The 12,693-nt window shown below is 42.9% G+C and overlaps 1 protein-coding gene across 1 annotated transcript in view; it reads left to right on the forward strand.

The window, feature by feature from the left end:
• MAP3K20 (mitogen-activated protein kinase kinase kinase 20) overlaps positions 1-12,693 on the forward strand; it is a 492,577-nt gene that overhangs the window by 57,622 nt on the left and 422,262 nt on the right. The window contains exon 2 of the mRNA XM_029605800.1: positions 9,460-9,673. Coding sequence (XP_029461660.1) covers positions 9,515-9,673 — 159 coding nt within the window. The 5' untranslated portion in view covers positions 9,460-9,514. The remainder of the gene's footprint in view (positions 1-9,459; positions 9,674-12,693) is intronic.

The raw sequence follows: 12,693 nt of genomic DNA on the forward strand, positions 1-12,693 counted from the left end.
GGACCCATTTGATGATAGAAGTGTTACTATATTTGGCAACATTTGTTACTTATTGATTATTTATTTATTTATTTATTTATTTTGAATTTTTGTATACCGAAATTCTTGTAGGGATACAAACCTATCCGGTTTACATGGAACAGAGAATGCCAAAGGCCTTAAGTAAATGCCCAGGGCTTTACATGAAACAATTTAAACAGAACGACTCCATAGAACAATAATGTGGTAACTCTCTCTAGGTTTTGAAACTAACCCAAGGCTTTTAAATAAAACGATTAAGACATATTAAATACAAATACAAATTGTAACAATTATACAGAGAAGGAAGCTGTTTAAAGTTGACAATTGAACGAAGTAGTAGGGAGGGAAGCATGTGACAGGGGAGTAAATATGAAGTAAAATAATGGGTGGCGTTGGAGAGAATAACTGAATAGAGTGAGTTCCTTATGTGTCTGGGAAAGCTTGGCTAAAGAGCCAGGTTTTTAGCTTTTTTTTTGAAGACAGGATGGCTGGGTTCAAGTCGTAGGTCTGGGGGAGCGCATTCCATTGGTGGGGTCCAGCAGTAGATAGAGCTCTCTTCCTTACTGATGTTTTTGCAGGTGGGGCATACAGTGTACCTTTGTATGCGCTTCTGATGGGTCTGGAGGAGGTTGTGCGGTCGAAGTTGTGTCTTTAAATTGATGGGAGAGATGCTGTGAATTGTTTTATGAATGATAGTGAGGACTTTGAAAAGGATCCTGTATTTGATAGGTAGCCAGTGTAGGTTGCGGAGAATGGGTGTGATATGTTCTCTTTTATTAGAGTTTGTAAGTATTCTGGCTGCAGCATTTTGGACCATCTGTAGGGGTTTGATTGAGTTGGTGGGGAGTCCGAGTAAGAGAGAGTTGCAATAGTCGATCTTTGTTAGGACAATGGATTGTAGAACTAGGCGGAAGTCGTTGAAGTGAAGGAGAGGTTTTAGCTTTTTTAGGACTTGCAGTTTGTAAAAGCAGTCCTTTGTGGTGGTGTTTATAAATTTTTTTAAGTTTAGTTGATTGTCCAGCCAAGCTCCTAGATTCCTGACATCTGGTGAGAAGTTGATGTTTAAACTTGTGGTTTGAGCGATGTTTGCTTGGTTGGTGAGAGAGTCATGGGAGATAATGAGCATCTCAGTTTTGTTGGCGTTCAGCACTAGGTTGAGGCTGGAGAGTAGTTGTTTGATGGGTTGAAGGCAGTCATTCCAGTGAGTAATAGTTTTTTGCAAGGACTCTGTGATTGGGATGAGGATCTGTATGTCATCCACATAGAGGAAATGAGTGAGATTGAGGTTTGAAAGAAGTTGGCAGAGAGGGAGGAGGTAGATGTTGAACAGAGTGGGTGAGAGAGAAGAGCCTTGAGGGACTTCCTGGTCTGACAGGACAGGGTGAGATTCTGTATTATTTATCCTAACTTTATAGAACCTGTTGCTCAGGAAAGATTTAAACCAGTTGAGTGCGGAACCTTTGATGCTTATGTTTGCTAGTTGATCGATGAGTATTGTGTGATTTACCGTGTCGAAAGCTGCAGATAAATCTAAAAGGACCAGTAGGTAGGATTGCTTTTTTTCCAGGTTTAAGAAGATAGTGTCCGTAAGTGAGAGAAGAAGGGATTCAGTGTTTAGAAATTTACGAAAGCCATACTGAGCTGGGGAGAGTATGTTGTGATCTTCAAGGTATTGTGAAAGTTGTTTGTTGACCGTTTTTTCCATCAGTTTGGCGATCATAGGTAAGTTTGCGATAGGCCTGAAGTTAGCTGGGTCCTTTGGGGAGGCATTTGGTTTTTTTTAGAAGAGGTTTGAGGATTGCTAACTTTAACTGGTTGGGTACTATACCTTGAGATAAAGAGGTATTAATGATTTCCGCTAGTGGTTTTGCGATGGTATTCGGGATAGTGATGAGCAAGTTTGTAGGTAGTGGATCTGAAGGATGTGAGGATGGCTTGAATTTCTTGAGGGTGTTTTCTATCTCAAGAGCGGAGGTGGGTTCAAAGGACTCTAGACTGAAAACTTGTTGAGGCTGGGTTGTGTGGTAGGGTAGTGGTGAAGAGCTGTGGGTTGTAAGAGCACTAGTTAGGTTGGAGATTTTTGCCTTGAAATAATAGCCAGTTCGTTGGCTTTGTTGAGTGCTTGGTGGTCTGGAATGGGAGGAGGTAATGGTTTGGTAAGAGATGAGACATATGAGAAAAGTGCCTTTGAGTCGAAGACGAAATTGTGGATTTTTTTTACGTAAAACTCTTCTTGGTTTTGTGGATGGCATTTTCTGTAGGAGATGAGGAGGGATTTATAGGTAGCCTGAGAGGAGGTGGAAGGGTTTTTCCTCCAGCTATGTTCTTTATTTCTAGTTTTTGTTTTAGCGATTTGAGTTCAGGTGTAAACCAAGGTTTTCTGTTGTCAAGTGCAGGTTGTATTACTTTGGTGGTCGTTGGGCAGATTTGATCCGCAATTTTATTGGTGAGGTTGATCCATGAGGTAGTGGCTGTGGTTGCATCTGTGAGGTCTAGCAGGTTATTTCTTTGGAGATCTGTTCAGTGAGTGAGTCCAGTGGGCAGGGTTTCCTGAAATGTATGGTGGTTTTAGTGGAGGCTCGGGGGTGGGAGGTCTTTTATCTTGAGGGTCGTGTGGATGACTCTGTGGTCAGACAGGGGACTAGCAAGCAGTTGGGATTGGAAGAAGATGGAAAAGCTGTCGTTGATGAAGATGAGGTCCAATGTGTGTCCTGCCTTGTGGGTGGGGGCTATTGACAATTTGAGTGAAACCCATATGGTTGAGAGATGAGAGGAATGTTTCACAATTGTAGATTGTGGATAAGTGTCAACATGCAAGTTGAAGTCACCCAAGATTATTGCTGGTTTGTCTGCATTGATGTATTTGGCTATTAGCTCGATCAGAAGAGAGGGGTCAGAGTCTAAAGTTCCTGGAGGGGCATAGATGAGGCATATTTGTAGTTGTTCGGCTTTGAAGAGGGAGAATTCGAGTTTGGTGGTGAAGTTAGAATGTTGTAAGGTAATGCCTAGTCCTTTTTTCGCTGCAATGAGGAGACCTCCTCCTTTTTTTTATGTCTAGGGACAGAGATGAGGTCATAAGCTTGTGTGGGAAGCTGGTTCGTTAATACTATGTCGGTAGGTTTTAACCAAGTTTCCGTGATTGCACAGATGTCAGGGTTAACTTCTATAAGCTAATCATTGAGGATGCGTATTTTTTTTTGGAAAGTGACTGAGCGTTGAATAGAGTTAGCATGAAAAGGGAGAGACCCAGGAGTTGTTGTAACTGGAGATATCATGATAGGGATTAACCTTTGTTGTCGAGTAGATTGATGAGATGCAGGTTGTATGTGTTTTTCTTAATTTTTTCTTGATTATGGGAATGGCAAAGAGGTGCATCTTTGTGGCAGTGTTGAAGGGATGTAGTGCAAGGGCAGGAAGTTAGTGCTGTATGGAAGGCACAGATGGGATATATAGTATAGAGAGATAGTCTGAGTCCTAGGAACTTAGGACTGTAGCCTAGAATGAGTTCTGAGTCTAAGTCCTAGGTTGGAAGCACTTGCTGGTAATCCTTGGAGGCGGCGCTATGAGGGCAAGACGTCCGGCGCGCGGTGCCTGTGGTCTGGTAGTGGGACTAAATGCCCTGACGTTGCAAATTAGTCCGGTCCCTGGGGCAGTAGTTTCCTATTTGGTTGAATTCGACTTGGGGGTGTTGATTTGTGTGTCTCAGGGCAGCGAGTGGTGGCTGTCGCATAGTCTGTAAGGGCCCTTCAGAGGTGGGGGTGAGAGTAATAATGTGGCCTTATCCTGAACGGGACTGTTGCACAGATTGTGCGGCCGTTTCTCCTGCTCCTTCGACGATGATGAAGAGTCTCGTAGGTAAGAGAGGTAAGAGAGTTATGCAGGTAAGTGAGGACCTGTGATGGTTGTGATGAGGTTTGGAGAGTTCCTGAGGTATGCTGGGAAAAGTTAGTAGAGAGTTCCTGAAGAATCGTGGAGGATGAGTGATGCTGTCATGTCAATGGCTGGAGTATGTATGATTGGTCTGGATGAGTGAAGGAGTATTCCTGAATGAGGTTTGGGTGAATGCTGACTGAGGCTTGATGGATGTCTGAGGGAGCGGTTGGCTGAGTGAGAAGATGGTGGATTGTTGTGATTCGAGCGGTTGAAGCGTTGGTAATGAAGTCGTCTGTGAGGGGGAGAGGTGCAGGTCCTGGGTCCAAGGGCTCTCCAAGGGGCTTGCTAAGGGGCAGGCCCCTTAGGTCACGCTCCTTCGGGCGCGACGCCCAGTGCGCGACGCCGCAGGGTGGCTCCGAAATTTAAAGGGCTTCTCAGCTCGTGTGTATGATTATACACACGAAGATACTCTCAAAAGAACTTCAGTATTCCCATGCATAGTTTGTCTTGGGTTCCCTAGCCTGCTATACAGTTTATAGCAGAAAGCATTTCCCAAAAATACCTAGCTCCAAATTGTCAATCACAAGCACTTCACTTCCCTTTTTATTGTAGTTCTCCTTCTGTCTACATTGGTTCCTCGCCTGGATCAAATTCAGAGTCTGCATCCTTGGGGCTGCTTGGCCGTGGTTCATACAGCAGGAACTTCATTTCCATTCCAGCTCCTTCTCCCTTTCCTTCATGATCTAGGCTCTTCTTATATATCTCACTAGTCGCAAGTGTGAGATTGGAGCCTCTGCCGACTGCCCAGAGCCCCATTGGATGTTCTGATGGGGGCTGCAGTCGTTACTCTGTTTACTTGCTCTGGGGGCCTTTGACTTTAGCAAGCAAAACTGCCCTTGTCTGGTGCCTACTCCTCCGTTCTCCTGTCCTCAGGTTATCTCGAGTGATACTGGGACAATGGGGTCTATTTCATCACAATACACTTGCACGCATGACCATCATTCATGCTTTTACACTGCCACAGATACAAGAATTGACACTATACACAAAATAAGAAAAAAGTTACTCAAAATCATTATTTATTTGTTTGTTTGTTTGTTTGTTTTTTCTATATCGATGTTCAATTAGAATTATCACACCGGTTTACAGAGTAACAGAGAATCTATTAAGCATAGACATCTTATTTTACATTGAAACTTTGTAACATGAATAACAAATGGTCTGTGGAGAGACATGAGTGGCAGTATAAATTATAACAGAAGTAGTAAAACATTTGAACTTAGTAACATATGTAACAGAAAAACTTGTGTCATCAGGGTTAAAGTGGATATAGGATTAAATGTAGACATATTATTTTACATTGTGACTTTGTGACATGAATAAAGATGGTCTGAGGAGAGTCATAAGTGGCAATATAAATTATGATAGAAGTGGCAATATAAATTCTAATAGTAGTAGTAAAAATATTAAAACTTCGTAACATATGTATAAAATAACTTGTCGTTGGGGTTGAACGCTATATAATTTCTAGTGAATATAGGTGAGGCATGTTACATTGAGATATGGGGGAGAGGCATGTTACACTGAGATATGGGGGGGGGGAGACTTCTCTACAAATGATAGTCTTTTGATTCTACTGTAATTTCGTGACCTTTGAGGCTGTGATCTTGTGTGAGGGAATAGAGGAGAGGGATTGGGGGGGGGGGGGGGGGGAATTTGAGTTAGGTGTGTATCTGTAGTCAAGCAGTAAGCTCTGTGAGACCTGAGAAGTTTTGTTGTGTAGTAGAGCGAGGGGTGTGATGGTCCCTAGCGGGGAAGGGATCTAGGGGGGTGGGATGAGCGAAGAGGGAGGATCTGAGGTCTGGGGGAAGATCGGGGGTTATTTAAAGGGGGTGGGATGCTAATTGGGGGGTATGGGGTTCAGCGGTCCTTTGAGAGATTTGAGAGAGGAGGGGTGATAAGTGTGCTGGAGGGGGAGGAGGGCTTATCTTAGTGTTGTGGGCGGAGGGTGATGGCTGGTTGTTGGGTATGTTTTTTTAAAGAGCCATGTTTTAAGGTTCTTTTTGAATGATTGGGTTGTGGGGTTGTGCCTGAGTTGAGGTGGTAGTCTGTTCCAGAGTGTTGGTCCTGCCACTGTTAGGGATCGGTCCCTTGTTGAGGTTAGGTGAGCCATTTTTGGTGAGGGAGTTGGAATGAGTCCAGTGTTGATGGAGCGGAGGGTTCTCTGGGTGGATTGAAAGTGAAGAGCGGGGCTCAGCCAGTCGAATTTTTCAGTGTATTGTGCTTTGTGGATGAGTGTTAGTACTTTGTATTGTAGCCTGTGTGGGATGGGCAGCCAGTGGAGGTTGTTGAGGATTGGTGAGATGTGTTCAGATCTTTTGGTGTTTGAGAGCGATCTTGCCGCTGCATTTTGGAGTAGTTGCAGTGGCCTGAGAGAATTGGATGGAAGGCCCAGGAGGAGGGCATTACAATAGTCGAGTTTGGAAAATAGCAGTGCTTGGAGTACGGTTCTGTAGTCTTGGGCATATAGCAGTTGGTTTGATTTTTTTGAGAATCTGAAGTTTAAAGAATCCATCTTTTATTATTGAGTTGATATGTTTCTTCATGCTGAGTTCGTTGTCAATGAGTACACCGAGATCTTTGACTGAGGAGATTATTTTACCATCTGTGGACGGGGCTGGGTTGTTGTCTTTGAGAGTTGAGATGGTTTTGTTGTGTAATATGGAGGATTTCCGTTTTTTTGTGGTTGAGGTTGAGGGACATTTGTGATAGAAGTTGTATTATCTTCTGAAGGTGGTTGTCCCAGGTTTTTAATGTGTTTGTGATAGACTCTTTTATGGGGAGAGGATCTGCACATCGTCTGCATATATGAAGTAGGTTAGATTTAATATAGTTAGAAACATACATAGGGGGAGGATGTAGATATTGAAGATTGTCAGGTAACAAAAATACTACCGTACTTCAAATTGTCTTTTTTTTTTTTTTTAGTTGTACCTTTTAGATGGTTGATTCCTCTTGGGATCCGTAGGGTCCTCTCTTAGCTTCTGTTGGTGGGATGGGGGGGGGCGCTTCCATCTCCTCTCTGCACTTGGTCTCCAGTTCTGTCTCCAGCTGGTTGTCCTACTGTAGAATCAGCATCTAATAGCATGACTATAAAACAAAAAAGGCAATTAAAGCTTCCTCAATATCCATCCAGCACAAAGCAAAACATTGCACTGAAAAATAGAAAGCTACAGATGGGTGGGCATCATATCCGTTTATGTGAGGGCAATTATGCCTTGCCCTGTTGCCAGAAAAATGAATGCAAATAAATGTTTTCTTATTATGCAGTAAAGTGCAAGACCACGAATAGCTGCAGATTCCTGCCTGGCTATCAGTTAAAAAAAAAATATGCCCATGGGCATTCAGAGGAAATCTCACTGCTGCACAAGGAGCCATCCACAGATGCCCTGCAAGACCTGTAGCTTTCTCAGGTCCTGCATTGTTTACCAGTAACATACTCACGTAAAACAAACGGGAAGTGTCACATGTCTGAGCCCTAGACAGTTTCACCCATTCCCAGATCCTGAATATGGTAATATTGATAGAAGGATGGAGATAACTAACATCAGTACATGCAAACTGGAAGAAGCATGTGGAAAATATACATGTAGCTATGGAGGTGTCAAATAATTTGATCCTGGTACTACTGAAAGAATTCAGATTACTATAAGACAGTGGTAGGTTTATGACTAATATTTGTAACTAGCGACAATTTGCACTTCTTTTAGGAAAATCATAATAGGGAAAAACCGAACTTCCATCTTATAAAACTAATTGGAACCTATGAAAATAAAGCTTAGCAGCAAGTAAAGGCTGTTTTGCACTTGCTAAGAATAGTTGTGCTATGCATAAGATCTTAATGTGCACATTAAAAGGGTCCCCAAGAATATTAGTGTGAATCTGCTAAAATTAGCATGGCCATGCATGTAAATTAACGTCACATGCAAATGCGGATTTTAACATGTGAATGGTATATGGAGTGGTAATCTCTGCTCACACGCTAATTAATAAATGCTCAGTAAAGCCTTGGACCAGGTGAAGTTTTACCAGGAATGCTAAATTCTAAAGTGCCGCTGTTTGTAAATCCCCCAAGCTAACTGGTCTCCCCTCCCCACTCATGATTGAACCCTGCTGATGAAAGTTGACTCTCTCCCCAGCCAGCTTTCATTGGGAAATCCTTACCCCTCCACTCCCATCCTCTCACCTGCTAACTGGCCCCTACAGTTAGTACAGGGGATCTTCTGAGGCAAGTAGCATGCACAATGCACGTTTTTGAATAATATTGGCTCTCCTGTGGACATGCATGGAATATTACCGGTTAAGGTTAAAGTTATTCTGGGAAACAAACCCAGATAACTTTAAACCTAACAAGGTATATTCAAATATAGCTGGTTAGGTTTCAAAGTTATCTGATAAATATTACCCATATAACTTTATTTGAGTATGTTCAGTGGGACCTATATCCTACTGAATATCCCTGACAACTTATCCAGTTAAATTTAGCTGGATAAATTCTCTGTTAGCTGCTTTTCTGAATATTGGCCTCAAAGAGTTTAGCATGGACATTAAAAGCTTTTAAAAGCAGCCACATGATAGCTAAAGCAATGCTTTACTAAACTGACAAAGTGGGCTTTTGCGAAATATTGTACAGTACTGGGAAAGATCACTTCAGCAATGGATGTCTGAAGTGATCTTTGTACTTATATGGTTGCAGAATTTGATTTTTAGATTTGAAATCAAGTGAATCAAGTAATAGGATCAATATTCGCGAGATATTCTTAGACAATATAAACAGCTGTCGTCTTATGATCTACAAGAAAGTACGTTGTTATGTTCCTATGGCCACAAATATGGTCAGATCCTTTCTGACAAACCCATTCTTGGAAGTGTGCTTATTATGCTGTAGCCGGGAAGACTGCTGTGCAATTTATGGTGCTTTGTCAAAGAAACCTGCAAACCATGGGGGTTACTTGCTGGAGAGAAATCCTTTATATAGTTCAGGTTCTCTGTCACACCTCCCAAAGAGGAACACATTTTTTTTTCTCTTACTGAACAGCACTAGCTGTTCGGAAATCTGTGGCAGTGCTGGAATGTTCGATGTGATCACTTCAGCTCAGAAGCCAACGTGGAGAGGCTGCATGCCTTGGATTCCAGAACCGCTATGCAAGCTGACAGTTGAAAGTGCACTTCCCGTGTGTTAGTCCTTCCTGTAAAGGGACCTGGGTGACACACGCCTCTTACAGATCTGCTGTGTACATTGGGATAGCATTTCAGCAAAGTCGAGCATACTATGTCAGCCAGCTTCTTTACGAGCAACCTGTGCAAGCTTTATAGATATTGGTGCAGACTCCTGACGTAGTAGAGTTGTCAGTGGAGTGTCCTGATCCTGGTTTAATTTCCTTGCCCTCTAGTCAAAGCTTTTGGACTTCTGCTCCTGCAACACTAGAATCTTGATGTAAAATAGAAAGTGTACTACAGTGTATGCTTATTAACTAAATTAGTTGTTTTTTTGTTTTTTTGCAGATTTTGTGTGGCATAACTTTATATTTTATTATTTTATTATTATTATTATTATGCCATGTCGTCTCTCAGTGCTTCGTTTGTGCAAATTAAATTTGACGACTTACAGTTTTTTGAAAACTGTGGTGGAGGAAGTTTTGGAAGTGTCTACCGAGCACGATGGATATCACAGGATAAAGAGGTGGCTGTGAAAAAGCTTCTTAAAATAGAAAAAGAGGTAAGGATCTTACTGTGATTTTCTCCCTCTACATTATACAATTTGTACACAGGACTGCAAGGCTTAACAGATTTTAGAATCCTTACAGCAATATCCTAATAGTTTTCTGAATCAAGGCTTCGTCTTAGAAACTTGGCTGGATTATTAAAACTAGATTAGCCCACTTTCCTTGCAATTGTTCTAACTTGTTGGCCTCTCCCAGAAAAGCAATGGAATCTTAATTTATAGCCTGGCTCAGCAGTCACCTATCTTGTCGTTTGACTTAATTATTTGATGCAAGTACCCTAGAACAGCTGTTTCTATTAAGCAGCGCTTTCAGCATGTACAATTATATAGTGAAAACTGTGAGGTCTAGGTGTGAATGTAGCTGCTTTACCAATCATACTTCTGAATTAGAAACACATTCAGTGAATTTAATATGTTAGGGTATGTTTTTATGTTGAATAGGTTCTTAAAAAGAAAATTGGAGCTCTAGATTCAAGAGCTCTTTCCTATATGTACAGTAGAGAATATCAAAGCTGGACAACATTTTCATATACTGTAGCTGGTGAGGGGTTTTTTTTGTATTGAAATGGAAGAATAACACTATTATTAGTATTGTTATGTTGTAAGGGCAAAACGTTTGGATATAAGGAAATCATCTATTTCAAAATGGGCTATCCCCTTGATTGTGCTCCATATTTACTATAATTACAGAACATTACATTTATTTCCATATAAATATACTGGTTACATAATCATATGTGCAAAAGAAAAGATTGAATTAACTCAAAACTTACAATTAAACTTCTTTAGCAAATGACTGAATGAAAAACAATTTAGAAACAGTCTAAGACAGTGCTTCTCAACCTGTGTGTTGCCAAACACCAGCAGGTGTGTCACGTCTCCTGGTGTCTCACTGCCCGTTGCACTTCCCTTCTCCCTTTTTCCAGCCCCCATGGGCCAATTGGAAGCCTCCTTTCTTCCTACCCCCATTGCCCAATGGGAAGCCTCCTTCATTCTGCCTGCCCCCGCGCAGGCCAATCGGAAACCTCCTCCCTTCTACCTACCAGTGGGAGTAGGAAGAAGGGAGGCAGCCTTTGATTGGCCGGTGAGGCAGGCATCAGAATGCCCAGGAGTGGGGTGAATAGTTGAACTCCAACGAAGCAAGGCTGGCGAAGAGGAAACCCAACCCCGACCGAGGCCACCACGGGAGCCTATTCCCGTGGTGGCGCAAAAAGAAGGCCCACCGGAGTAAAGCCGAGGTGGAACTGGAGCCCATTCCTGCAGTGAAGAAAGAATACGTTTTTTGTGAGAGCTTGGGTGTGTCTGTGTGTGAATGAGTGCCTGGGTGAGAGCTTGGGTGTGTCTGTGTGTGAATGGATGCATGGGTGAGAGCTGGTGTGTCTGGGTGCCTGGGTGAGAGCTGGTGTGTTTGGGTGTGAATGAAAGCCTGGGTGAGAGCTGGTGTGAATAGGGCTTGGGTGAGAGCTTGTGTGGTGGGTGTGAATGGGTGCCTAAGTGAGAGCTGGTGTGAATGAGTGCTTGGGTGAGTGCTTATGTGTGGGTGTGAATGAATGCATGGGTGAGAGCTTGTGTTTGTGAGTGTGAATGGATGCATGGGTGAGAGCTTGTGTGTTGTGGGTGTGAATGAATGCATGGGTGAGAGCTTGTGTTTGTGAGTGTGAATGGATGCATGGGTGAGAGCTTGTGTGTTGTGGGTGTGAATGGAAGCCTGGGTAAGAGCTGGTGTGAATGGGTGCAAGAGCATTGGTTTGTGATTGAGAGCTTGTATATAAGAGACCATGAGTGTGATTGAGAGAGAGACTGGTCAGGAAGTCATACGAAGAGAGATTGAAGAATCTAAATATGTACACCCTGGAGGAAAGGAGGAGCAGGGGTGATATGATTCAGACCTTCAGATACTTGAAAAACTTTAACGATCCAAAGACAAGGACAAACCTTTTCCGTCAGAAAAAAATCAGCAGAACCAGAGGTCACGAGCTGAGGCTCCAGGGAGGAAGACTAAGAACCAATGTCAGGAAATATTTCTTCACGGAGAGAGTGGTGGATGCCTGGAATGCCCTTCCGGAGGAAGTGGTGAAGTCCAAAACTGTGAAGGACTTCAAAGGGGCGAGGGATAAACACTGTGGATCCATCAGGTCTAGAGGAAGTGTATAAAGAGGAGGCAGCAAAACACTGCACGGAGCGGCAGTAGCCACAGAGGCATTCACGGAGCGGGATGCCAGTGGCCAGTGGTTGGTGTTCCACCTTCACGGAGCGGAAGGATGGAGGGCTGCCATCTCCAAAAGAAAAACAGGGGTGGGCAAGAGTATGTAAAATTAATGAAGAGTTCATAAGCTATAGGTATTACCAATTATTAGGCTTATTCAATATTTGTTGATAGATAATGTGGCTTTCAATGCATACTTCACTTTCAATACATATCCAATATAGCTCTCTGCTTCAACAGCAGGGGAGAAGAAAAACTAATAGTTCACGCATATCCAGCATAGCTCTCTGCTTCAACGGCAGGGAGAAGTAAAACTAATAGTTCACGCATATCCAGCATAGCTCTCTGCTTCAATGGCAGGGGAGGAAGACCGACACTTCACTTTCAATACATATCCAGCATAGCTCTCTGCTTCAATGGCAGGGAGAAGTAAAACAACCAATAAGGGCTGAATAACATAGTGTAGCTTGCTTATTGCGGCGGTTACTACCCCTTACTAATCAAGCTTGATATTTCACTTGGATGAAGCTCCATCACTGCTCTCTGCATTAATGGTGGGGGTGAAAGGGAAATAGAACCAAAGGTTAATAGGAGCCAAGTAAAACAGATAAGTATGAGAAAAAAAGAAGTGTGAAGCTTGCTGGGCAGACTGGATCGGCCGATTGGTCTTCTTCTGCCGTCATTTCTATGTTTCTATGTTTCTATGAAGATGACTGGAGTGAGAGAGACCGAGACTGGACGTGGGGTCTAATTGGGGGGTGTGTGTGTGTGTGTGACTGGTTGTGGGCGCTAAGGAAGAGGACTGTGA

Source organism: Rhinatrema bivittatum, chromosome 6 (assembly GCF_901001135.1).
Source record: "Rhinatrema bivittatum chromosome 6, aRhiBiv1.1, whole genome shotgun sequence".
Classification (NCBI taxonomy): Eukaryota; Metazoa; Chordata; class Amphibia; order Gymnophiona; family Rhinatrematidae; genus Rhinatrema; species Rhinatrema bivittatum.